The following is a 26644-nucleotide window of genomic DNA, read 5'->3' on the forward strand; positions in this document are numbered from 1 at the left end:
GGCCTACGCATTAAACGTTTTGATTTACCTTGGAGGAAGATCATAACCAAGATTTGTGATGTGGACGCATTGATTCCCGATCATATCCCAAGCATATTCCAAAAATAAACAGATTATATTTATTTTCTTCCTAATTACTTGCTTAATCAGTTTTTCTTTTTTTGTGTGTAAAGGTTTGTTGGGTCGACCTTATCGTCCCTATAAATATATACTACAACTAAACCTAGATTATACATCAACAATCACAACTACACAACTCTTGCAAGCTACTTTTGCATTCCTCAAATATGTTTCACCCTACCAAACAGCTTGGAGGGTTTGAATTTCATTTCTAAGACCATTCTCTGTTATTTTTTTCTTTTCCTGTTAAAAACTATTCTTTGTTATCTTGGTTGAATTATATTTCACTATACAATGTTATGAATAAGCAAATGAGAATTCTGCCTACTCTTTTCCTTAGTTATTCAATAAAGTTTCACCATCTTTTTTTCATCCTACTTATGCCTAGCTAATATGAACCACATAAGCTTAATAGTATACAATTACAATAAACTAACCTGTTGAGATGATGGTTGCTCTCATAGCAAATAAATTTTATTCCATCTTTTACTTCAATATAATAGAACGACTGTAAAATGAATCAGCTCATAAAAGTTTATTATGAGTTGATTCATTTTACAGGCATCATTGTAATGAATAAGAGTAGGCAGAATTCTCATTTGCTTATTCATAACATTGTATGACTTCTTCATTACAATGATGCTCTTTATTTGCTAATTAAAATTTATTTTTGCGTTTAAATCATTTGCAAAATATAAAAATAATAGGTTAGAAATTACTTATATATCAACTTATGGATGAAATCTTTAAAAATACAATAAATTAAATAATTTTAAGAATAAATAAAAATGTAACATCTAAAAGTACAAATTATCTTGTAGGTTACTACAGTAATTTAAGTAAATACTAAATTAAATGCTTCTGCCAAAAAATTGTTTTAGAAAAATTTTAGTTTTGAATATCACGTGACGGGGTTATATAGCAGGACGGATTTGGGTTGATATATATAAATAAAATACTATTAATTTATTTTTTATCTTATTATTATTTTATTAACACCATCAATCTTAGAATATTACAAATTTTAATTAAATTACGCTTATGTAAACAAAAATATCATGCAATATACCACAAATTATGAAACAACATTTTTTTTTAATTTACTAGTGGTCCCATATCCACTAACAACCTAGCAACAATCAACAACAGCGGATAACCAAAACAGCTCCAATAAACCAATAAAAATTCCAACATTAACAATCCAATGACCAACAAAACAATACTCCAAAACTAACAAAGAAATAACCAAGTTCCAACATCCTACAATGTTCTATCAGCTCAATTCTAGCAACCTAACAATGGCTAGACCACAATCAATCAAGCCTCTAAAACATCCTCCTCCTCATCGCCCTGATTTCACGATCACACTTTGCCTTTACCTGCACCACAAGCACATATTGAGATGCATGAGTATTATTAAAAATACACAATGAGGCAATCCTCCCATCTACTGGGATATACACACAAGCATTTGAGAATCTAATGTCAAACAATCATCAACAGTAACAATCAAACCCGGAAACAAGCAATCGTCGACCAACACCATACCAGTGTCGATCGACACTGACAACCTGGTGTCGACCGACACCTGCTTGACACCTCCCGAAAACCCTAGTTGTGTCGATCGACACCTCCACATGGTGTTGATCGACACTCCCAAAGATTCCCGAGCCGTTCTCGCGCAAGTGTCGACCGACACACCAAAGGTGTCGATCGACACTGATGCCGAGCATCGTCTTCCTCAACGCTCTCTCGCAGATCCCCGCTTCCCAAAGACTCCCATTCATCTCAAACTCATCCATAAGCCATATAAGGACGTAGAAACACCAAAACAACCACAAGCAAACAAGGAATCAATCAAACAACTCAAAATCACAAAGAAACATAGATTTCTCAAGCTTAGATAAGCCATGGTCATGCACTCACCTCTTTTGCATGAGAATCTACTCACCTCTTTTGCATGAGAATCTGACTCAAACACAGCTGTACCACACTCCTAGCAATCTTCTGATGCAATCCCAGCAATAGATCTCCCCATAAACCACCACAATCTCTTCATAACTCAATAAAACTCACAAATCTCCTTTTCTCTCTCTCAAACAATTTAGCGGCGACAAAAGATAACTTTTTTAAACCCTTTTCATCGACCCACCCTTAAATATGACGATTTAGGGATTTCAAATTGAACCAAACCGAACCAAACCACAATTAAATCAAACCGGTCAAAACCGAAAAAGATGGTGTCGATCAACAAACTCATGGTGTCGATCGACACTCAGACCAAAATTGCAGTTTCCGGTTCGCGGATGTTACAAATTAAATCCTAAAATTAACAATCTAAATACAATTATACAATTTCAAACACTAAACAAAATCAACAAACAATTATAACTTAAATTTTAAAAGTTTTAGTTTAAGAAAAAATTGTCCCGCGGTGTACCGCGGGTGAAAATCTAGTACTATTTTAAAAAAAGATCATCAATTTTTGTTTTTTACTTTCTTACTTTCTTATTAACATTAAAATATTGTTAGTTGTACAAGATCAGAACAACCATAAATTATTCCATTTTGACCCCAAAACTATTTTTATAAGAATTTATCATCTAGATATATATTACTCAGCCAAAATCTTCATCATACTCTTCAGTTTAGTGTACTTTGAATATCTAACACAAAATTCTATGAATATATTATAGTCTCATTTGATTCAAAACTATTCAGTTTCAACATAAACATAAATTTCTATTAGTCTTAAACTCGTAAGTAATAAAAAAAATACAAATATTAAGACATCTCCAATGGTTTTCCCTATTTTTTCCTCTAGAGATTTTTATAATAGAGGTGAGTTTTACTCCAACTCACCTCTATTCTCACCTCTATAATAGAGTTTCTCTATTTGTAGAGGAACCCTTTGTAAGAAAAAATAGAGTTCCTCTATAAATAGAGGAAAAAATAGCAATCTCTATTTTAGAAGTAAAAATAGAAGACCATTGGAGTAACATTTACCCCTATTATAGAGGATCTCTATTATAGAGAAAAAAAATAGAGGACCATTGGAGATGCTGTAATGGATTTAAATCGATTCATCATCGTATTACATAAAGAAGAAGAAAACTAATATCTTGAGTAGGAGAAGGCCTATGCCACGTGAGAAGGAAGTAAGTAAAGAAAATAATGACGTGGACCAGAAAAGAGGAAAGACTCTAATAGAGGAGGAAGCTTGGCCGTTACGGGATCATCTTAAAAGAGATGTGAAGCTCTTCTTGTTTGGGATGCTTATGGTTGTTGAATGTTAGCGATGTGTTAAGTGAGAGAGTGATGTTCTCTCTGATGGTTAATACGAGAGTGATGTGCTCTCGTCTCTGATCTTTGTTAGATGAAGAGCTTGTGATGTACTTGCCTTCGTTTATGGTGTGTTAGTGTTTGGGTTATCAATAAAGAGTTAGTTACAGAGGTTACGATATCACTAAATCTAACATTGATAACGATCAAACAGAAAGTTTAAATATATTTTAGTCTAAAACTAATTTGCTTTCCCTTACTTATATAGACATTTTCTGTTTTTGGCTTAAAAATTATACTTATAGGAAGGTCATCAAAGCCGTCTTAGCTCAGTGGTAGAGCGCGTGGCTTTTAACCACGTGGCCGTGGGTTCGATCCCCACAGACGGCGTTCAATCTTTTTTTTTCCTTTTCTTTTTTAACAAACGGTTTAGTAGTTTTAGGCCCATTCACTTGAAAAAGTTTCGGGTCGGGTCATAGAATATAAAAGACCTAATTGAGTTCCCCTCCTCCGTTCCTTCTTCTTCTCTCTTCTTCACTCAGACGGCAAAAGAAAGACCTAACTCACACAGGTCGGTCTTTTATTGCTGAACTCGTCGACGACGATGACCATGGATACGGTCGACGCAGGTATGGGGAAGACGGTGATGTGTCTGTTAACAGACCCAGAAGGAACTAATTTGGGTTCCGCCATGTATATCCCTCAAAATGCTGGTCCTTTGCAACTTACTCACCTCGTCAATAACTTCCTCAACAACGTAACCATCTCTTCTCTCTTCTTTAACTCAAATTTGGCTTAAAGAATTGATTTTTTCGTTTATGGGTAGTTTAGGTAGTGATGAACTTTATGCTAATTAATGTTAATGATGATTCAGGAGGAGATGTTACCTTATAGTTTCTATGTATCAGACGAAGAGCTTCTTGTACCTGTAGGAACTTACTTGGAGAAAAACAAAGGTTAAAAAGCACTCGTAAAGCATTTTGGTGTGTGTGTGTCTTATGGCTCTATGAAAATCTTATTAAAAGCTTCATGTAAAATTGTGGGTTTCAGTGTCTGTGGAGAAGGTTTTGACTATTGTTTATCAACAACAAGCTGTTTTTCGAATCCGTCCAGTTAACCGTTGCTCTCAAACTATTGCTGGTATGTCATAATACTGCTTTCCTCCGTTTCAGAGTTGTTTAATATTGGAGATTAACTAAGTGCCAATGGCTTACTTGAGTTTATTTGGTTTGTTTTCTATATTGTAGGTCACGAGGAAGCTGTGCTTTGTGTTTCATTTAGTCCTGACGGTAAGCAATTAGCTAGTGGTTCAGGTGACACCACTGTCAGGCTTTGGGATCTCTACACTGAAACTCCATTGTTTACTTGCAAAGGTTAGAACTTTCCCTCACCATCATCTCTCATTTTACTTCCCTTTTTAGATTCCTACTAATGGTTAAATCGCTAACCTTTTCAGGGCACAAGAATTGGGTTCTCACAGTTGCTTGGTCTCCGGATGGTAAGCATCTTGTGAGTGGTAGTAAATCCGGTGAAATCTGTTGTTGGAATCCAAAGAAAGGAGAACTAGAAGGCAGCCCACTTACAGTTAGTCCTATATATTTGATATTGGTTGATCTTTTCCATTGCTCTTTTGTTTTGGTTTGTTACTTATTACAGTTGCTTTTCAACTTTTTCTTAGGGTCACAAGAAATGGATTACTGGTATCTCGTGGGAACCAGTCCACCTTAGTTCTCCATGCCGTCGATTTGTAACTTCTAGTAAAGATGGGGATGCAAGGATTTGGGATATTACACTGAAAAAATCTATAATTTGTCTCAGTGGACACACGCTTGCTGTGACTTGTGTCAAATGGGGTGGAGATGGAATTATATATACAGGGTATGTTACTAATATGTGAAATGTTTCTTGTTGTCTTTTTAACTGTGGTGTCCAATTTGTGTTGACTAACATTTCATTGTAGTTTATAGTTAATAGCTTAGATCATTTCATTGTCTTTCATATTATATCTGATAACCAGATAATGAAATGAACTTAATTTGCAGTCTCTTTATCTTGTTAATCACTGAGTACTTGCCTCCATGTTTAAGTTCCATGATCACTTCTTCTTACATACATAACATTATCTTTTTCTCTTGCATTCTATATAAATATCTGTTTTGTGTTTGGCAGTTCCCAAGATTGCACGATAAAGATGTGGGAGACCACTCAGGGGAAGCTCATTCGTGAATTGAAGGTAAAGTTTTAGCCATGTTTTGAAATGTGTTCTGATCATCTTTCCATTGCACTAGTATCAGACACATTCCCCATCCTTCTTGTATCTTGAGAGATCGTATGCTGATAAATTGCTCTATGTGTTTCATGTTCTGAATGTGTGGTTCGTAGCTTGTTCAGATTCACCAAAGTATCACTTTTACCACCTCAATTTTCACTGTTACTTCAGGGGCATGGGCATTGGATTAACTCCCTAGCATTGAGCACAGAATATGTTCTCCGAACAGGAGCTTTTGACCACACTGGACGACAATACCCTCCAAATGAAGAAAAGCAAAAGGTAAGCTTCTCGCTCCATTCCACACTTGAGAATTGAGATCAGTTTTGTTCTTTTACCCTGATTTTCATCTCTCCCTTTGCAAAACTCGCTGGCTTCTTTATTATAGGCACTCCAAAGATACAACCAAGCAAAAGGGGATGCCCCTGAAAGATTAGTGTCTGGTTCTGATGATTTTACAATGTTCCTTTGGGAACCTTCTGTTAGCAAACAATCTAAAAAGCGTTTGACTGGTCATCAACAGGTACTTTCTTGAAAACTTCATTCTTTTCGCCGAGGTTTTTGGTTCTCTTTCTGATTGTTTACGTATAATTTGGTCAATTCAACAGCTTGTAAATCATGTCTATTTCTCACCTGATGGAAAATGGATTGCAAGTGCATCGTTTGATAAATCAGTTAGGCTATGGAATGGTGTTACAGGACAATTCGTTACAGCTTTCCGGGGCCATGTTGGACCTGTTTATCAGGTCAGCTGGTCCGCAGACAGTAGAATGCTTTTGAGTGGCAGTAAAGACTCTACTCTCAAGGTAAAAAACTTGCTTTTATATAATGATGTAACTCATGAAATGTCATTCCTACTCTTTACTGGAGATATCCCTCAGTTTCTAAATAAGAAAGTTTGGTACTCTCACAGATATGGGAAATTAGGACGAAAAAGTTAAAACAAGATCTTCCTGGGCATTCCGATGAGGTATAAACAGCTTCCAAGCTTAAAATTTTTACCCATATGTCAATCTCCTTCTTCTCATACTTTTGCAACCCTTTTGCGTTTTCTTGGTTGGTCATAGGTTTACGCTGTGGATTGGAGTCCAGATGGTGAGAAAGTAGTTTCTGGTGGTAAAGATAGAGTTTTGAAGCTATGGCAGGGTTAAGATGGAAGAGCATCGTGGAGCTTTTTGTTTAGTCTGCCAATTATTTACACATATTTTAGCTCTTTCAACTTGTTTGGTTTCTGCACTTCAATGCTTCTCTATGGGCTTTTTGATCTTATGCTTAGTAAAAAAACCTCTTTGTTCTTCCCTCTAAGTTATTACTTTTATATATGAAGGTAACATAAAAGCCTTTTTTACATTAGCTATTACATTATATCATGCACACATAGAGGTGTAGTGGCTATATAATAAAATAATTTTGCCCTAGGAGGCTAGGACTAATTGGACCAGTTCTGGCTTCTGAGTCAACCATTATTAAAATGACAATCAGAATGAGAAATCTCTCAACATACATTATTAATTTTGGACCATTTAATCACCATGGATTAGTTATATAGAGTATATATATATATAGACATGACATAATCATAACAACGGAAAAAATGTTACTTGGGGTTGATCTTGTATCGCTGTCATTTGCCAAACCAATGAAAAAAGAGAGCTAGGGGCCAGGTTTTCAGAAATGATCCTTGGCTCAGTCTCCTAATCAAACCAACCAAACCCACAAAAACCAAAACGTGGTCGTGGAAGATTTCACGATCAGTACCAAGTGATAGCGACCGTCACATCATTTTATTCTTATCTCTCCCTCTCTCTAATGGCCCCTCTTTGTAAGGACCAAAAGCTTTAGTCGGTTCTCTCTATCATCCCATCACCTCTACCGAAAGAAGAAAGAGATATCAGCGAATTCTTCTTATAGAGACAACCAAATTGATTCATGGAATGAGTTTTGGAATTTGATCATCAAAAGCTCTCTCTCTCTCTCTCTCTCTCTATCTTTGGCTTTGTATTGCCTTTTAGACATAAACCAAACTATTGAAATCAATATAGTCTAAAAAAGAAGTGAAAGGAACTGTAACCATTAAGCAAACATCTCTCTCATTTCATTCCCTTTGGATGTCTTTTCTTTAGGAAAAAAACAAAAATAAAATAAAGATGATACATCAAATATGAAATACATTATAGTGGATGTGGTCCAAAAATAATAAGATTTCATCTTTTTTTATTTCCTATCATAAATGATCATACATCCTTATATTGCCTAATTAAAACCACATATTTTCCATGTCTCCAACATTAGGCTCTCTTTTTTTTGTAAGTTCGATTTTTATTTTTATAAACAAACCAATGTGAATGTAGTGAGGATGTTAGGGTTTGATTCCTTGTTTTTTTTTTTTTTCTAGAAGCATATATCCCTCTTTCTCTCTCTTGTCTTTTGGTATTTTTTGAGAGAAAAAAAGGAAAGGTATATAAATTATGTGTGCTGAAGCCATATTCTTTTTGGTAATCATGAATGAGAGAAACCTTTTGTGCTCGTAAAGGGTTATATTCTCGATAGTTTGTTGCAAAATGAATAACTCATGGAATATTATTTTGGTACTATACCTTCTCTTTATTTTAATAAAGACATGCTTCAATATTGTCCAAGAATTTTTTGATTCCGACCCCTTGATGGGAAAAAACTAATGTTATATGTGTTATGATCGTAATTATCTCTTCTTCTTTTCTTCTTCTTCTAAACTTTTCAAATTACACGAATTTAACAGCTTTTATTTTCGAAATATTGTTACCTTATCTTTTAGTTACCTTTAAAATTATTGTCATTATAGTAGCAAACATAATAGGGTGTGTACTCTTAGTATAGACAGTGAATGTTATGATTATAGTGGGGATTAATGTAGTCATGTCTCGTAATAAGAATGATGCCTTTTTGCTTCAACTTTTTATATAAGAAGGTTGGGGTCATCTTTTCTGCAATTTGTCTATTTGGCCACCTTCCACTCTTGGATGTGCAAATTATAATTGCACCCTACAAAATGGTCACGTGACATGCGTTAGACGCACGTGTTTCCTGACACACGAACCCTATTGACTTGTGATTCTTTTTATTTTCTAAAAAAATAGTGAATGTTTGAGCTTTATGTAAAATGATTGGCAGCTTCTTATACTGTGATCTAACATGCAATTTTGCAAGCTCAGATTTTATGTTAAACCAAAACGTTCAGAGTAATTTGGTCAAAGTGGAATGACGCTTTCATGTTTTACACAATTTGGGATCAGAACTGATCGGATTCATAAAAAAAGCAATTGCTAAAATATGCATGGTTGGTTGTATCAGAACAACTCAATTAATTATGGCTTATGCTATCATATATGACGACTAACTAATAATTAGTTTGCAAGACTACATGACCTAGAACTTTTAAAATTAGGATACAACTTCGAAAAACTGGTACATACTTATGTAAACTAAATTGTAATCTTATGTTTTGGAGCATCAAAATTGTGATTTGAAAGGATTAATTATGTTCTGTTCGTGTGTTTTTCAAGGGAGGATAAAGGAGGAAGTAAGACAAGAAAGTCCCTTTTATGTTTTCTTATTGTTCGAAACTTCGAATTATTTTAAGGAATCAACATGAATCCGTATAAAACAAAACTTTGTAAGTCATATATAAATTATAAAAATGGACTAATTAATTAAGAAGATAATATTGGTAGTGATTGGGACTATATATATTGGAGAGGATTACTTCAGCTACGCATCTATAGTTGGAAACAAACAACATATTAATAGTCAGCAAAATTAGGGAGAAATTACGAAAGCAAGAGTGTTTAATTATGACCAACAAGAGTGAGAAAGGACTTGATCCAACTCGAGTCGTTGACTTAGTCAGATGAAATAAACCGGTTTCCCACTCAAATGACCAACACATGCATGTTTCAGCCTTCCATTGGCATTGGAGTACAAGAAGTGGGGGAGCATGTGACGTAAGACGGTCCTGCCTTCACCTGATTACACCAATAATCAAATTACATGATAGTATGATACAACGTACGTAACCGAGTTGATTTGAAACCATTAACAAACGGATATTTGAAATTAATTAAATCCATTTTGTTATGAATTAATTAGGATATTCAAATTAAATACAAAACATCATGCGTAAGCGTTTGGGTTGCCAAAAAATCGGCAGTTACAATCGTGTTTCTAGAAATAAGAAAGAAAGAGAAGAAGTAAATTTCTCTCTGTCAGTTTTGATATCGTTAAAAATCAGAAATTAGAAACAAAGCTAGAAGATGAATATCAAATTAAAGTTCTTTTACGATTTCTTACTTGATTGTTTCGTTGACGACTCGTTTACATTGTTTTTAAGAAAACAAGATCTATTGAATTAAAACTCATCACGTATAATTTTATTAATCACTCTTGGATTATAATCACGTATAAATTCACTTACCCAAGACCGAGAGAGTTTACTCTAATCATTACCTTGTGTGTGTTTTTTTTTTTTGGGCAAATCCTTACCTTGTGTAAGCAGTAAGCTTCACTATTTTCCCATACGTTTCGTTAACTCGTTACATTGTTTTCACTAAAATAACAAAACTAGTTCAACTTTTCATGGAGAACAAAAATGAACGTTGGAACAAAGATAAGGCTTGAGCAATCTAAACACGATGTCAAACCCTAGAATTTTCGTACCATGTTAAAATTGTGTAGTAAGAACTTGATATATTTATAATAACTGAACGTTTCTTATACATGCAATTAAGCGTCAGTAGACACGTAAGTCTATTAAGAAACTCTAACCAACACCAATTAGCCCCAAGAAAAATATAGTTCAAACACACCAGCAATTAGATCAAATTATTATATTCAATTTGATGAGAAAGATGGTTTACAACACAAATTTAGATCAACGAGCTTCCAGTTTAAGATCAACTTGCAAATAAGTAGAGTGATTTATGTTTTGTATACTACGTAAACTAAGTAATATATTAAAATTTTGATGTGGAACTTTTTTCGTATAATGATTTTTTAGTTCATTTAATCTGAGAACAGTTTAAATTCACATCAGTTGGTGCATTGTGATGTGTGTTATTATAGAATATATACAATTAACAAGTTTTCCATATATTCAACAATATTCTTATTAGTGTTCAAGTTATTTATAAAAAAGGTTCAAATGGATGATAAATAAAGCATATAAGAAAAAAATATCTCTTTAAGAAAAGCAAAGTTCCAACAGCCAAAAAAAGAAAGAAAAAAAAAGAGCAAGGAGTTGATGAAATTCCGAGTGATATTAATTCCAAATCTTAACTCAAAACATCTTAGGAAAATTTAAATGATAATTTTTAGGAATTAGAAACGAATCCATCACATGTTGTCGTTTACCTCACGTGTCATGTAATGGACCCATCCCTCCTCAATTTTATTGGTCTTTTTTAGTCGATTCCATAAATATCGATCTATCAAACCATAGTAATGGTGCATTGTGATGTGTTGTTGCTATAGAATATATATTGTACGAGAAGTAAGTAACACCCAATGACTAATTATTTCCTTTGAAAGTCACTAGTGATCTAATGGAGAAGCTTGTAACTTGCAATTGTCGTTTTTGTCATAAATTTTGGATTGTGTCATAATGCATGTTATATTTGATAAAGAAAATGTATATATAAATTGTCTAAAAATAGTGTTGATGTCACCAATAAATCTGATTCAGAAGTTACTTTAAATTTGATGTGCAAATTCTTTTTTTTTAATGAAATCCTCAAAACAATTCATAATCTTGTAAAAGTACATTCTTTGTTAGATTTATTTCAAACAAAAAAAAGTGTCAAATAATATAAAATTGTCGAATATATCTAAAGTACTGTCAAATTAAAATGAAATTAATAAATGGGATATATTGCTAACTTGTAGTGTCATTTGGCAAAAAAGCACTTTATATAAAGGGATAAATCTTTACATTGTTTTAACCCCTCCTTTTTTTTTTTTTTTTTTTTTTGGCAAACAGTTTTAACCCCTCCTAAAAGCTTTGTTTTATTTACAAAAGACAAGTTAAAGCGTTACAATTAGTGGCATCTTTAACACTAGATTGATGGACTAGAGATTTTCTTAATGCTTTTTAATGAAACGGTATGAGAGACGTGGCTGGGAAAAAGCTATTTTCGTTTTTGGATATCTATTTTTAGATCACAAACTTGTAATTCAATCAAACTTTTTAGATAGTATGCCGTTACCCATTACTTCACAGTTGACAAATATGTCTACAATACATGTAATTTTTTTTTTTTCAAGAAAACAAAATGAGTGAAGAACAGTGTAACTGGGTCCTTATGACAGATAATATTTTTTTTTCCACATTATAAAACTGACGTAAAATATAGCATTGAACTTTCGTAATCAACAACTAAGCTTGTAACTTGACAACAAAATCGACTTTATGGGGCCTACCGGACCGTTTCAGACAGGGATTCCGTTAACTGCAACAGCCTCCAATGCTTGCTCTGATGTTGGATGGGCTCTTCGACCTGCTCAATAGGCTCAAGCAGAAGAACTCCAAATCTATCTTACCTCATTCCATCTTCCGCTTGGTCCATCTCCGGATATTCATGTTTGGTGTATTGAATCAGAGGAGCTTGACCAGTTCTCAACCAAGAAGACTTGGAAGGCCCTGCGACAAAGATCGTCTCTACAACCGTGGACAGAGCACGTCTGGTTTAAAGGTCATATCCCCCGCCATGCTTTTATCATGTGGTTGATGCACTTGGACAGGTTACCAACAAGAGACAGGCTCGCAAGATGGGGAATGCAACTCGATCCATGCTGCTGCTTATGTGGATCGCATTTGGAATCAAGAGACCACATTTTCCTCCACTGCGAAATCAGCGAGGTCCTTTGGAGCAAAGTCACCCATCGGTTGGGCTATTCTGCGTTCTCCTTCCACATCTGGCTTGCGTTCTCAGTCTGGCATGATACCAAAGATTCCATCTCCCCCCTCAGCCTCCGTCGTCTTGCTGCTCAGGCCACCCTCTACTCTCTTTGGCAGGAACGAAACAACAGATATCACAACAACATCTCCATTGACGCTCTTGTTCTCTTCAAGAAGCTAGACCGCCAAATCCGAGATGCCCTCCTAGCAAAGCAACATTGGAAGCAGTTCACGCATCTTCTCCAAACCTGGCTGGATTATGACTAGTTCTCTACTCATTAATCGGTTTTGATTCGAATTCTCCTTGTTTTTTATTATTTTTGGGCAAGGATGGTTCGCTTGTGTATCACCTATCTGTATTTACTGCAGTCCTTCACCTAACGAAATTCACATGTTTTTCAAAAAAAAAAAAACTTGACAACAAAATTCTCACAATACATAGTTTATACTTTATATAGATTTCAAGTTCCAACAAATGAATAGGCATCTATAAGTTTTTGGAATTCTCGAGTCCCAAATACTCTTAAATTGTTGAAACATACTATGAAAAAATTTCTTGTAATATTTGAGAAATCTAAAAACAAAAAAAAAAATCAATTTAGTTTTCTTAACCAACAGATTTCACCAATCTATAATAAGAATACATCGAATAAATCGTACGGCCTTGACGAGCGTAAGAACAACGGACGAATCAGAAAGAAGGAAGTAAAATAAACACGGATGCACACAATCAAAGCCCAACATTGCATATGACTATTTTGCGCTTTTTGTACTGCTAGTGTGCGCCCAAACAAAACAATGGTGGTGGTCCCTAGCTTTGACTTGGTTTATAAAGTCAAAGTAAAAGCAACTTTTGTGGGATAAGATTTTGATTTTGATTTTGTAATAGAGAGAAAACAAGAATCTGTATCTTACTTCCACTTACGAAATTACAAGAACTCTTCTATTGTGTTCTGTCTGTAATAAGAGATAACAAAAATACAAAAAATTGGAAAACAAAAAAGAAGAAAGTAGAGAGAGTGACAAGTGAAGCGAGTGCTTTGTTTGGTTCGAATATTATTCGTACCATTGCCATATTTACGATTTTTTCTTTCTCTTTTTTTTTTTTTCTTTTTTAACTTATGATTTGAGAGGTGTGAAAAGAGTATTCGTGCTTTTCACCTTTTGTTTTTGTAAGATCTTGTGAGCATTTAAAATCATAAAAATATCTCTAAAATCAGAGATTCGTTTCTGAGGAAGAACTAGAAACTGATCTTGTTGTGTTAATGCATTTTTAAGCTGTTTCATTCTTGGATTCTTTTATATGAATGAACAATAATACTTACGTTACGTTCTTTTTCAACAATTTTTTATTATTTCTTTCTTCTTTGTGTGTTACCTCAACATTGACATTCACGCTTAAAGCAAAATTATTTGTTTGGATATGTTTTATTATAAAATTTTATTAAACCCCAAATTTTAAAACATTTTATCTATTTATCTTTTCAACTATATATTTTGTGGATTTAGTTTCTTTAAACAGCTAGTTTTTAATTCCTAGACTATTGAAACAAATTTTTTGATTGGTATCTCTTTATAGCTGAATATAATTATCAATTATGACCAATTCCAAAATTCAAATAATCTAATTTTTTTTGCCATATTACAAAAATTAATGTTTTCATATCATGACATTAGGCTTGTTCAGTTTTTCTCTTAAAAATTATAAATTCATATATGAAACAAAAACAGTTGGATTCAAAAAAATTTAGAGACAAATGATAGAAATGTATATTCAGTATAACCAAAAAAAAACTTCTAAAAACATGTTAGTGTTTCAATGCTTGTTGGGTGGATCTTAAGTTCATTTACAATGTTTGTTTGTTCGTAAATCATGAAAAATTTCCTCACCTATAAGAACGTTATTGTAAATTTGTCGTCTAGTAATAAAAACATGTTCTAAAATCAAAGACTGTCTTTTTAAATTTAATATCGATATAATAATTCGATACAATCTTTTATCACACGTTACAAAAATTTACTAGCCGAAATTTTGCCACACTCCAAAAAAATTCTTTTCATTTTCGGAAACAAACATTTCTCTCTAACATTATTTTATCACGCATCGAAAACAAATCATTGATATACATTATTTATTTTTACTTTTTTAAACGTTTCTAAAAATGAAAATATTACTTAGCCAATCTTATTATACTCTTTCAAATATTATCATATATGATGTAAGCCTACATCATAATATTATCTATTTGAGTATAAACATGTAAAAAGAGATAAGAAAAGAAGATATGAAAAGTGTAAACCCATCAAAAGTTAAAAAATTTGTTTTTTGTCAAATGTATAAATAATTGAAAAGAATGGCAAGTCAAGTGCTCTCTCTCCCACCCATCGATTCCTCTCGGACACTGCCCCAATCCCTCCATACTCCCTCTCTCTCTCTCTCACTCTTTCGACAAAGAAAAAGTCAGCGCCGTCCTTTACGCCATAGTTTGTCTCCTTCTCTCTCTCCTCACCATCAGAAGCAAAAAAGTAAACAAGCTTTTCCTAAAAAAAACCCAGGAATTCAAGATCACGGCCATGTCCTCCGAGGATTGGGATCTCTTCGCCGTCGTCAGAAGCTGCAGCTCCTCTGTTTCCACAGCTACTATAAACACCAACTCTTGTGTTGGTCATGAAGACGACGGAGGAAACTGTAAACAACAACAAGATCCTCCTCCTCCTCCTCTGTTCACACACATCCATGGAGACAGAGACTCTTCTTCTTCTTGCAACGAGCTACAAGAGTCTTGCAAACCTTTTTTACCCGTTACTACTACTACTACAACTTGGTCTCCTCCTCCTCTACTTCCACCTCCTCCTCCTATAGTTTCATCACCAGCTCCTAATGTCTCAATGAAACAAGAACAACTACTTCTCGAATCACAAGATCAGAAACCTCCTCTAGGTGTTAGGGTTTTCCCACCGCCCACTTCTTCTTCTGTCTTTGTTTTCAGAGGTCAACGCGACCAGCTTCTTCAACAACAATCTCAACCTCCTCTTCGATCTAGAAAAAGGTTGGTTTGGTTTCATCGATTAATAAACCCCATCTCTTACTATACAAAAGTTACTTTATTTAAACCTATGTTTTCTTTTGTTTTGTTGCTATAATTACACAGAAAGAATCAGCAAAAGAGAACCATATGTCATGTAACGCAAGAGAATCTCTCTTCTGATATGTGGGCTTGGCGTAAATACGGTCAAAAACCCATCAAAGGCTCTCCTTATCCAAGGTCCTTTTTCTTCTTTTTCTCAATTTTTTCTCGACAAAAAAAAAAGTTTAATTAATGTGTTATTACATAAAAACAGGAATTACTATAGATGCAGTAGCTCAAAAGGATGTTTAGCTCGAAAACAAGTTGAAAGAAGTAATTTAGATCCTAATATCTTCATAGTCACTTACACCGGAGAACACACTCATCCACGTCCAACTCACCGGAACTCTCTCGCGGGTAGTACTCGAAACAAATCTCAACCCGTTAACCCGATTCCTAAACCCGACTCGTCAGGTCAAACCGTTCTTGGGTCTAATGCGGTTAAAGAAGAGATACATCTTTCACCGACGACACCGTTGAAAGGAAACGACGACGTTCAAGGAACCAACGGAGATGAAGATATGATTAGTCAAGAAGTCAACATGGAAGACGAAGAGGAAGATGTAGAAGAAGTAGAAGAAGAAGATGATGAAGATGTTGGTGAAGATGATGACATGGATGATCTTTTGATACCTAATTTAGCGGTGAGAGATCGAGATGATTTGTTCTTCGCTGGTAATTTTTCCTCTTGGTCCGCCGGATCCGCCGGTGACGGTGGTGGATGATGGAAGACGAATAATCTCAATTTACAAAAAAAAAAAAAACAAAAAAAAAAGATAAAAGTCAGTTTTTAATTATTATTTTTATTTGTTAAAAATTTGACATTTATTGTGTTATTATAAAAATATATAGAGAGACAGAGAAAGAATGACTAGTCATAAATCATGTTTCTTCTTCGTTGAGTTTAGAGTTTAGACTAATACAGCTAAAGTTACAAAATTAGTTTTTGATTAATAATATGGTCCAAAGTGATATTGCATATACATACCAAAGCTTTTTCTTGTCTCCCAAATTTATAAATCAGTAATGATGAAAACTATGAATACCAAAAAGCAACAAATTTTTTGTCAAACTCTCTATATTTTAATTTTATAAAAATAAAATATGGGTTGACAAAAACAAAGGTAAAATACTGAAACAAACAAAATATAGGTTTAAATCTAAACCTTTTTTTTTAAAGCTACTTTAATGTGCCTAAAATAATAAAGTTGGCAGTGAGAAGTGAGAACAATGTTAAAAAATTCGAATCAATTAATGACGATAGTAATTATACAATTAAAACATCGGTTTAGTGTAATAATTGAGAAATAAAAATAATCATGTGGGAAGCTAGCTAGCTGCTAGACGACAGTTAATTCGGTTCAGACCGGGAACTAAAAGACTCCGGTTTTTGATATCACGAGACAAGACCCTAAATCTGGCGTCTTTAGTCCCACTTGTGGTGCCTTGTGCTTTGGCTTCTATTAAATGGTCAACCTTTTTTTATTACTATCAGCTTTTTTAAAAATACTACAATATGTTATTTTTGTCGTAATCCCAAGCGTCGGTCAAACATATTTTATTTCCTTATTTGTTCGTATTAGAAAAATCCTGCAATTAAACGTCTCTAGAATTAACTAAAGTAGGGTCGTTTTTGATATCATTTTAATAGAATAAGCCTATGACAAAATTACGGTTTTTCAAAAAAAAATTAGTATTGGTCTGTCCAGATTCTTATGACGAAAGATGGGCATGCAAGTTGTTGTTACCTCTCATCTTATCTTATACTAATTACTAAATATTTTTTTTTTGGAAGTGTTATCTTATTACTTTAGTGAACAAGCATTTAATGTAACCAAAAAAAATCAATACAAATTGAGGGAAAAAAAAGTTTCCTTTTTTAAAAAATATCTAACGTAAGAGTTGGCCATATTGTCTATGGTCCCCAACTCACGAATTAAAAAAAAAAACTAGATTTTTAAAATATAAAATAATCACCAATTGAACTAGAATTAATTACTAGGATGTTAAAAAAAAAAACAAGATAGGATTAATAATATGCTTAATGATGCGAATATGCGATGAACACAAAAGCCCAGTCATATGTATATTAGTATAACAGGCCCATTTAACTAAACATCGGCCCATAGCTTCTTTCGTTTCTTCGCCATCTGAAAAAGTGAGAGTTGACACTGTAAACAAACAACAACAAACATATCTGAGATTTCGCCGGAGCTGAGGAGTGAGAGAGGAGCAGCGATCCAACGGTTGAGATGTTTCTACGGGTAATCGGACGGCCATTATTGGCTAAAGTGAAGGAGACTACGGGGATCGTTGGGCTTGACGTTGTTCCGAACGCGAGAGTGGTGTTGATCGATCTCTATAACAAAACCCTAAAGGAGATCCAAGCCGTACCGGAGGATGAAGGATACCGTAAATCTGTGGAAGCATTCACGCGCCACCGTCTCAGTGTATGCAAGGAAGAAGAAGATTGGGAGGTGATTGAGAAACGGCTTGGTTGTGGTCAGGTTGAAGAGCTTATCGAAGAGGCACGCGATGAGCTCACCCTCATTGGGAAAATGATTGGTTCGTTCCCTCTTCGAATCTATGATTGATTTGATATTTTTGATTCGGTTTTGTGGATGAATCACTGAGGTTACCTTGTTAGGTCGCTGGTGATGTATAATGAAACATTTGGGATTTGATTTTACTCTGCATAGCTAGTTAGGGAACAAATTATGAACAATTGGACTAAAAGATTGATTTGTTTCAAGAAATGGGTTTGGAAAAATGAGAATATTAATTTTTTGAGGCTTTGTGGATGGGGCAATAGGTTAGCAGAAACTGAACACTGAGCATTGCATTGGTGAGTCTCTATGATGTAAAGGTTTATTGAAATTTCCAGCTGAAACTGAAATGCAAGTAACGGAATGCAAAAGTCGACCTTTTTATATTATTTGCTAACTCTGGCGTATGGGTGAAAGCTTGGTACGGTTTTTGCTTCAATGATACATAGGTGTGTGGCATGTATTAGTGTTCTTGCTTTGCAGTTATCTATACATTAGTGATAGTGCCTGTGAAAGCTCTCTTTCAGTGATCTTATTTCTTGGTTTTATGAAATGTTATTGTCTTTTATAGAAGTAGCTATTGTTTGAGCCTTGTAACATTCTTTGGTTGTAATATGCTACAGGGCAGACTTGCAGCGTTCTATAGTTTGGTTTGTTTATTCTGAGTTTGCCATTTACGATACTTTGTTCACCATGGAGTTGTAATACAATATGTTTGCTTGTGCAGAATGGGACCCTTGGGGTGTTCCAGATGACTACGAGTGTGAAGTAATTGAGAACGATGCACCGATTCCAAAGCACGTTCCTCAGCACCGACCTGGTCCTCTTCCTGCAGAGTTCTACAAAACGCTTGAAGGTCTACTTTCGGAATCCAAAACAGAAATCCCTGCTGCTACTAGCTCCAGCGACCCACAGTTGAAGGAGTAACTTCCAGTTTTACAAGTTGTGTGCTTGTTGCTTTTTTGTGGCTAGAGTTGTTCCCGAATTGGTGGTCAGCCTATGAATAAATTGCTTAATAACTTTCAAAACTATAACAATGTTGTACGCTTTTCACAAAAGTGTTTTATCATTCTTATTAAAAGCCTCATAGGAGAATACATATGTTGTTTCTTCCCTTTTGCAAGAACATTTGCCATTCTTAAAGATATGTACTTGATTCCCATCTCTAACAGTTATTTTCTTATCGACTAATCGGGTCAAGATAGATACAAAATCATGGCAGTCCTTACACAGGATTTTGTTCTTAACAACATGAACCGGAGCTTGTGGTGATGCATAGATAAAACCATATACAACAGCTTGTTTTGCACTGTGAAAGCTTGCGTTTTCATTACCTCGGTATGAAGAACCAAACCTTTTGATTTCTTCCTTTATCGATTCTATCTCTGCATAAATCCCACTCGTTTTTACCATTGTAGTAACATCCTCACTGACAAAGCTGTGAACTTTTCCTTGAACCTCCACAGAGCTTTGGCTTGGCTTCTTACCCAAACCCTTCTCACTCATTAAGTTTCTAGTCTTTTGGGCCAACTCTGGTTTTCCAGATTCTTCGTATAAGTCAGCCAAAAGAATGTAGAATGCTGGATCAGATGGTGCAAGTGCTAAGCCTTTGTTGGCCATATCTTCTCCTAAAGACAGATTCCCATGGTATCTAGAAGCTCTTAACAATGTTTTGAAGATCATAGCATTTGGTTTTAACTGCATTGTCTCTAGAACTCCTGTTGCTTCCTCTAGCCGTCCAGCACGACCTAAGATACCAACCAGATGAACATAGTGCTCTATCTGTGGCTCAATGTTATAAGTATCCTTCATTGATTGGAAATACTCAAGTCCCATCTCTGTTAATCTTCCGTTACTACAAGCAGAGAGCAATATCACGAACGTTACTGAATCGGGCTCGAATCCTTTCATCCTCATATCTTCAAATGCAGATAGAGCAGATGAAATACAACCGTTTGATGCCAAAGCAGATACCATCCCATTCCATGAAACCACATCAGGCATAGCTATTTCTTCGAAAACTTTCTTTGCATCTTCCAAGAGACCACATTTACCGTACATGTCAACAAGACTATTTGAAACCGAAACCGAGCTAGAAAACCCGGATTTTTCTGAGTAACAGTGAAGATGTTTCCCATTTAGAAGAGCGCCCAAGTTGGCTGACGCTGAGATAAACCCGGTTAAGCTAACAGGATCCATTCTGATTCCATCTGCAAACATATGACTGATGACACTTAGTGCCATTTCGTACTTTCCCAACTCATTAAACCTCGTTACCAAGCTCGTGTAAGTGATATCATCCCTCCTGTCCATCAGCCTAGTCGCTTTCCAGGCATAATCCACCTTATTCAAGCTGGCATATGCATCAACGAGTGAATTCCCTATTATTATTTCACCATCTACGTGTCTTCTGAGTAGATATCCATGGATCTCTAGTACCTGTCTTATAGACTTCAATTTGCTGCAGGCTCGGAGAACACCAGATAGAGTAACACCATTAGGTTCTACCCCTTGTGCTACCATCTCCATCAATAGTCCAAAACAATCTTGCTCAAACCCGTGATCAACAAGACCTAAGATTAATGTTGTCCAAGAGATGACGTTTGGTGAGGTCATTGCTGCGAAGACTCCCAAAGCTTCTACTTCTGATGCTGAGCACTTCATATACATATCTACAAGTGCATTCCCGACATCAGTGTTTCCCTCCAAGCCAACCTTAATCATTTGTGAGTGAATCTGCTTGCCTAACTCTAGCGACCGGATAGATGAACACAAGCTCAATATTGCAGAGTACGTGAAGTTATTGGGCTGCAAACCCAAATCTCGCATCTGAAGAAACGTACCAATAGCTTCTTTGGCTCTCAAGTTTCTTACAAACCCTGATACCACAGACGTCCAAAGAAACACATCCTGTTCTCCAGTCGAATTCAAAACCCTCAAAGAATCTTCCATCAGAGAGAATCTCGAGTAGAAATCAATAAGAGAAGTCTTCAATACAACATTCAGCGGAACTCCCCTAACGATTATGTTGCTATGAATCATTTTACCAAACTCCAAACCGAGAAAGGAAGAGGCACCTAAAAGCTTAACAAAGGTAAACTCATTAGGAGACACACCAACTTTAATCATGTCAAAATACAACTGCAACGCTTCTCTCCATTTACGAGCTTCAACTAAAGAAGATATCATCATAGTCCAAGAGATAGTATCCGCGTTCTGAAGAGAACTAAACAGTTCACGAGCTTCCTTAAGTTTCCCACACTTAGAATACAAATCAGTCAAGCTGCTTCCTATAACAGAGTTTCCCAAAAACCCTGTCTTTATAACAGAACCATGAACTCGAGCTCCATGACTGAGATCTCTTAAACCAGCACAAGATCTTATCACCGAGGAAAATGTGAATTCACTCGGGTGAGTTCCCGAAGCCATCATTTCCCCAAACAACGAAACCGCTGACACAAACTCTTTGCTCTTAGTATAAGCAGAGATCATCACTGTCCATGCAAAAACAGTTCTCTGCGGCATTTCATCGAACAGTTTACGTGCGTTCCATATACTATCGGTTTTTAAGTAAAGACTCAAAAGATTGTTGCATAAGTCGAGATTGTTTAAAAGACCAAACTTGATCACAGGGCAGTGGATGTGTAAACCAATGCGAGATGAATTCGATTCGCAAAAGGAGAGTATCCGAATACATGATTGTTGAAGAGTACCCAATTCGTTAGTGCGAGAGAGAAATGATGAAGCTGCTGCCGCTACTTTGTTCGTCATTCTCTGTTGCGTCAAAGTTTGAAGACGTAAAAAAGGTCGAAACTTTAAAATTTTCACATCGCTGTTGAGATTTGCCCTTAAACAAACTGATTTAGTTTGGAGGGAAACAACAAAGCACAAGTACTCAAAATATATGAAACATGATGACACAACAAAACAATAAATAACTATATTTAAAAATATTATGCATAAATGTCGACAAACAAAAAATATATATATATATATATAAGAAAAAACACTATATTTTAAAACAGTGCAACACTATCAACCAATAAATTATCATACAACTTATAATTGTTAACCTAATGCTTTCTTAATTGTGTGACTGATAACTTTATGAAAAAAAATACTAAAGATGTTATTTTTGGAAAAAAAAACTCATTTTAGTAGTATTTCTGAGAATTGCATTCCCTTGACTAATTCATTAAAAAATATATATATAATATTTATGTAAAATGGTTACTATTGGCTATCTTTAGCAATTTAAAAGTAGGAGAGAGAGAAAATTGATTTACGAACATTGGTCCAAAATTCCTTGGTTTTAACTTTGAATGAACCACAAAAGAGTTTTAAAAGTACATTATCATCACAACAAATAAAAAAAAACGGATGAGTTACACAAAAATAGCATCCATTTTTAATCGGTTAAAGTAATTGACCATGTTTGGATTCGTGTTGTTATATTTTTTAAATTGACCTAGTAAAGTTATTCAAAACTCGTTAATCAAACAATAACGACAAACAAAATCTTGTTTGGTAACAATGGGATTTAGGGAAAAGGCGTTCACGGGCCAGTAGACAAACGAACAAGTCCGTGAACACAATTTGTGATATTTATATGCATGAGTCTCTGTGTGTGTGTATATATATATATAATATATATATATATATATATATCAATGTTTGCATGTACATTTGTACTCATGACTGCTCTTCCACTTGGAACTAAATTTCAAGGAAACAAACAAGGACAAGGCAGCATTTCATTTTTGGGATGGCAACGTGACCAAAATGACAAATCTTTGCTTTTAGAATAACATATTTCGTTCACATCAGAATTCGAGTTTATATATAAATTAAGAAGATGGAGATCCGTGAAGACCACAGGTTTGTCTCCAAGCTTCAAGTAAACCAAAGTGACTCTTCTATGCCATGATCTATTTTTTCACCTAGTCCCCACCTAAATCTTAGCTTCAGCACATATTGAGTTGATTTAATTTCTCTATAAGGAAAAGTGTATATATACTATTTCTTCTAGTTACTTAGTTTTCGTAAACGAGTAGTTAGCCCATGGTTTTCAGTCTCCATATAAATTATATCTAGTGACAACCTATTACACATACCTTGAGAAAAAGTATAAATATTTCCTTTTTGATTACAACCATAACTTTATTTCGAACTAGTAATCACTAGTGTAGGTGGGTCGATCAATGGACCTAGGTATGGTACTTATTTCGTTTCTTTTTGTGATAGAGAGATTGAACCGTGTCCACATCATACTATTGTCGTTTTTCCCCTTATACTATAACAAATTTTTCACCTCTAGTTCCAAAATGTGACTGATGTTCATGTACATACATAATTATAAGTGAAAACTCGACGGCCAAGATCTTTCTTAAAGACTACTTAGAAAAATAATGCAACCGGACATGTCTAAAAAACGTTGAATATGACATCTCATATATCGTATGTGACATGTCTCCACATAGCATACACTTCGTTTACCACTGAAAAGTGATTAGAAAGAGGAATATGTTGAATAATTGATCCTGAATTCTCGAACGTCTACGAAAGATCTCATAACAGTATTAAGATCGATACCGAGATATTTGGTAAGTTAACTTAGAGTATGAAGAAATTAAAAAATTACAAAACGAAAATGTAATGAGGCAAAAAATAAAAAAGTTACCTGTTCGAACCTGAAACCCTTCTAAGGAGAACAAGAAAACACAACACACGATAAAGTACGAAGAACCCTAACAAAACATAAACATTAAACCACCTCTGTTTCTCATGAAGTGCTTTCTTATTCAACACGTCACCCCCAGTCACCACGCAGATCTTCGTTTGAGCTTCCTCCAACCAGACCAAACACTTAGAGGCCAAGCACGAGTACTCGTTTATCAGAAGTGCATCCAATGCATACTTATACATTGAGAAGAAGTACATAAAAAGCCAGTACTTTGGTAGACTTTCCTTGGAAATGAAGTAACCGGAGAACAAGAAGAAAGCCGCTAGAAGAATCGTCACGAGAGAGGTCCCCGCAATGTAATTTGGGGCAAGAGAGCTCAAGAAGAGAACAAAAGAGTTCGCCGTTAGCAGAATGATCCATATCACGAGAACAAAGTACCCAAAAGCTTGCCACGTGGGGCAGAGACCAATGAGGAAATAGACCGAAACAGAGTAAATGATTGAGATAACGAACAAGTACGGCAAGAAAACGAGTGTATTGGCGAGAATGTGAGAGGAGAGTCTGTAAACACCACTCGAAGTCTCTCTCAGAAGAATCGGACGCTCGTTGATGAAGATCGGGAGGGTTTCAGTTGTTGAAGAGAGGAGAAAAGTGAGCGTGAAAGCGAACATGCCGAATCTTTTCTCGATTCCTTCTTTACCGATTCCGATGTTGATGTAGATAGTTCCAAGGACAAGACCAACTACAAGGGCTTCTAATGCATTGGTTAGAAGTAGCTGTCTTGTCCTGGATATGATCTTCCAGAATCTTCTCGAGAGAAGGCTTACCTCGGTGATTCTTGATGTTCTATATCGAACAATACTCTGCTTTTCTCTCTGTTTCCGGTTATCAGTTAAAGGAAGAGTGATAACGTCGGTGTTTTCGTTGGATTCTCGGAGTTCTTGAAGTATCTCCATGGCGTATTCGAGAGAATTGAGCTGCGGAGGGACGGTGAATCCCTTGGAGAGCAAGGTACCTTCGAGGGAGTCAAGCCTTCCGTGGTATGCAACAGTTCCTTTCGAAAGAAGTAACAAGCGATCGATGATAGAAAGAATCTTGAAGCTAGGTTGGTGAATGGACAAGATCACGGTCCGTTGTCTTGAAACAGCAATGGATTTGAGAATGTGAATGACGTCAAAAGCGGATTTACTATCTAAACCGGAAGTGGGTTCGTCAAGGAGGAGAAAGCAAGGGTCATGAAGGAGGCTTAAACCTATAGAGACTCTTCTTCTTTCGCCACCGGATAAGCCCTGAGCGAGTCTTGTGTCTGAAAGATGTGTTAGGTTAAGTTCTGAGAGAAGAGAGGTTACGGTTTCAAAGACTTTTGATGGGTTTGGGAGCAAGAGACGAGCGGCGAAGGAGAAGGTTTCAGAGACGGTGAGGAGTGGGAAGAACGAGTCGTGTTGAGGAACATAAGAAGAGATTTTGCGATAAGAGGAAGGGTTAATGGGAATGGAGTTAAGGAGGATTGAGCCGGAGGTTGGGGAGGTTTTAGAGGCGAGAATGTCGAGGAGAGTTGATTTTCCGGCGCCGGAAGGACCAACGACGGCGAGGATCTCGGTGGGATGAGCGGTGAGAGTAATGTTGCGGAGGATAAAGGAGGGTGGCTCAGTCGCCGGGAAGCGTATGGGGGAGAAAGAGGTTTTGGGTTTGGTGTAGGAGATTGAAGAGGTGGTTAGTGTGTAGGCCGCCGTTTCCGGCGGATGCAGCGCAGAGTTTTCCATATGGTTTAAACTTGTAAGAGTGAAGAAGTTGATGAAAGAGTAGTGTAGTGAATTAGATTTTTATAATATGTTTTCTATATGGTCTTGTGATGATGTATTTTGGAGTTTAATGTTGTAAGCCAAAAAAGACTTTACATTTTTAGGTTTTTTTTTCTCTTTTCTTTAAACTGTTTGCTATTTTTTTTCCTTGAAGTACAGTTTTGGATTCTTGCATTCTTTTGTGTTTATGCTTCTTAGATGTATATGAAATTATGAATATTAAGTTTCATATATGCATATGGGAGCCTTTATTCTTATATCAAAAAATTTTAAAAACTTATAAACTTCGTGTGTGTCGGTCTTTCAGTACTCTTCAGAAATTTAAGCGATATATCCAAAGAATCGACAAGTATGAATAAGGCCAAGAACGAGTTAAAAAGTTAAAAACATGTGGACAAAAGAATTTAAGTAACACTACATTTTTCATATATACTCATATCATATGCTAGCAACCATAAATACCATTAAATAAGTATGAGTAATATATATATATATGCATGTGTGTATACAGAGATTAATGATGTGGAAACATATAGTATAAGAAAAATACAAAGGAGAACGGATTGTAATAAGGTCACGGGCCTACTGTTTTCTATCACAACATTTCTCCTCTATTATTTGTTTTTTACAATCCGTGAACTCCTGTCTTAATTTGGCTCGCACTTCTGAATATTTTGTTAAAAACATTTTAACTTACGGCTATTTTAACTAGATAAAATGAAAAGACATTTTCAAAACCAAACGATCCTTATGTATTCAGGCAAAATTGTGTGGTTTAGTGCATAACAATGTGATATTGTGTAAAAATAGCGTGTTATTGGACAAAGTAATGAACGTGTATTATGAACTAGTAAATGTGCAACATTCACATTAATTTTTTATTTTT

The 26644-nt window shown here is 35.3% G+C and overlaps 3 protein-coding genes, 1 non-coding gene and 2 pseudogenes across 6 annotated transcripts; 4 read left to right on the plus strand and 2 right to left on the minus strand.

The window, feature by feature from the left end:
• Positions 1-3720: 3720 nt before the first annotated feature.
• Positions 3721-3792, plus strand: TRNAK-UUU (transfer RNA lysine (anticodon UUU)). Its single transcript has one exon. It is a non-coding gene; the product is annotated as a tRNA-Lys (tRNA).
• Positions 3793-3848: 56 nt separating this feature from the next.
• Positions 3849-7021, plus strand: LOC104761291 (notchless protein homolog). The gene is made up of 12 exons (XM_010484357.3): positions 3849-4159; positions 4277-4358; positions 4453-4542; positions 4650-4775; positions 4859-4986; positions 5081-5280; positions 5572-5635; positions 5843-5953; positions 6060-6194; positions 6280-6477; positions 6585-6641; positions 6739-7021. Exons 1-12 carry the CDS (start codon positions 4007-4009, stop codon positions 6820-6822), a joined length of 1428 nt encoding a protein of 475 aa, XP_010482659.1. The 5' UTR covers positions 3849-4006; the 3' UTR covers positions 6823-7021.
• A 7821-nt stretch (positions 7022-14842) lies between these two features.
• LOC104761292 (putative WRKY transcription factor 27) lies at positions 14843-16609 on the plus strand. Its single transcript, XM_010484358.3, has 3 exons — positions 14843-15649; positions 15752-15865; positions 15942-16609. Exons 1-3 carry the CDS (start codon positions 15174-15176, stop codon positions 16450-16452), a joined length of 1101 nt encoding a protein of 366 aa, XP_010482660.1. The 5' UTR covers positions 14843-15173; the 3' UTR covers positions 16453-16609.
• A 1243-nt stretch (positions 16610-17852) lies between these two features.
• On the plus strand, positions 17853-19442 carry LOC104761293 (putative NADH dehydrogenase [ubiquinone] 1 alpha subcomplex subunit 5, mitochondrial). The gene is made up of 2 exons (XM_010484359.3): positions 17853-18292; positions 19001-19442. Exons 1-2 carry the CDS (start codon positions 17980-17982, stop codon positions 19198-19200), a joined length of 513 nt encoding a protein of 170 aa, XP_010482661.1. The 5' UTR covers positions 17853-17979; the 3' UTR covers positions 19201-19442.
• On the minus strand, positions 19321-22228 carry LOC104763413 (pentatricopeptide repeat-containing protein At5g52850, chloroplastic pseudogene; annotated as a pseudogene). The gene has a single exon (XR_015588900.1). The product of XR_015588900.1 is annotated as a pentatricopeptide repeat-containing protein At5g52850, chloroplastic pseudogene (transcript).
• A 1644-nt stretch (positions 22229-23872) lies between these two features.
• LOC104761294 (ABC transporter G family member 8 pseudogene) lies at positions 23873-25796 on the minus strand (annotated as a pseudogene). The gene has a single exon (XR_015588460.1). The product of XR_015588460.1 is annotated as an ABC transporter G family member 8 pseudogene (transcript).
• Positions 25797-26644: the final 848 nt, after the last annotated feature.

This window comes from Camelina sativa, chromosome 18 (assembly GCF_030686135.1).
Source record: "Camelina sativa cultivar CO46 ecotype springtype chromosome 18, ASM3068613v1".
NCBI classification, from domain to species: Eukaryota; Viridiplantae; Streptophyta; class Magnoliopsida; order Brassicales; family Brassicaceae; genus Camelina; species Camelina sativa.

Excerpts from the sequence above, each read along its gene's own strand:
- LOC104761291 (XM_010484357.3), top strand. The coding sequence starts at position 4,007 with ATGACCATGGATACGGTCGACGCAGGTATGGGGAAGACGGTGATGTGT. Across the intron at positions 4,543-4,649 it reads TTGCTCTCAAACTATTGCTG|GTCACGAGGAAGCTGTGCTT; the intron begins GTATGTCATAAT and ends TCTATATTGTAG. Across the intron at positions 5,281-5,571 it reads GATGGAATTATATATACAGG|TTCCCAAGATTGCACGATAA; the intron begins GTATGTTACTAA and ends TGTGTTTGGCAG.
- LOC104761292 (XM_010484358.3), top strand. The coding sequence starts at position 15,174 with ATGTCCTCCGAGGATTGGGATCTCTTCGCCGTCGTCAGAAGCTGCAGC. Across the intron at positions 15,650-15,751 it reads CCTCTTCGATCTAGAAAAAG|AAAGAATCAGCAAAAGAGAA; the intron begins GTTGGTTTGGTT and ends ATAATTACACAG. Across the intron at positions 15,866-15,941 it reads AAAGGCTCTCCTTATCCAAG|GAATTACTATAGATGCAGTA; the intron begins GTCCTTTTTCTT and ends ACATAAAAACAG.
- LOC104761293 (XM_010484359.3), top strand. The coding sequence starts at position 17,980 with ATGTTTCTACGGGTAATCGGACGGCCATTATTGGCTAAAGTGAAGGAG. Across the intron at positions 18,293-19,000 it reads CCTCATTGGGAAAATGATTG|AATGGGACCCTTGGGGTGTT; the intron begins GTTCGTTCCCTC and ends TTGCTTGTGCAG.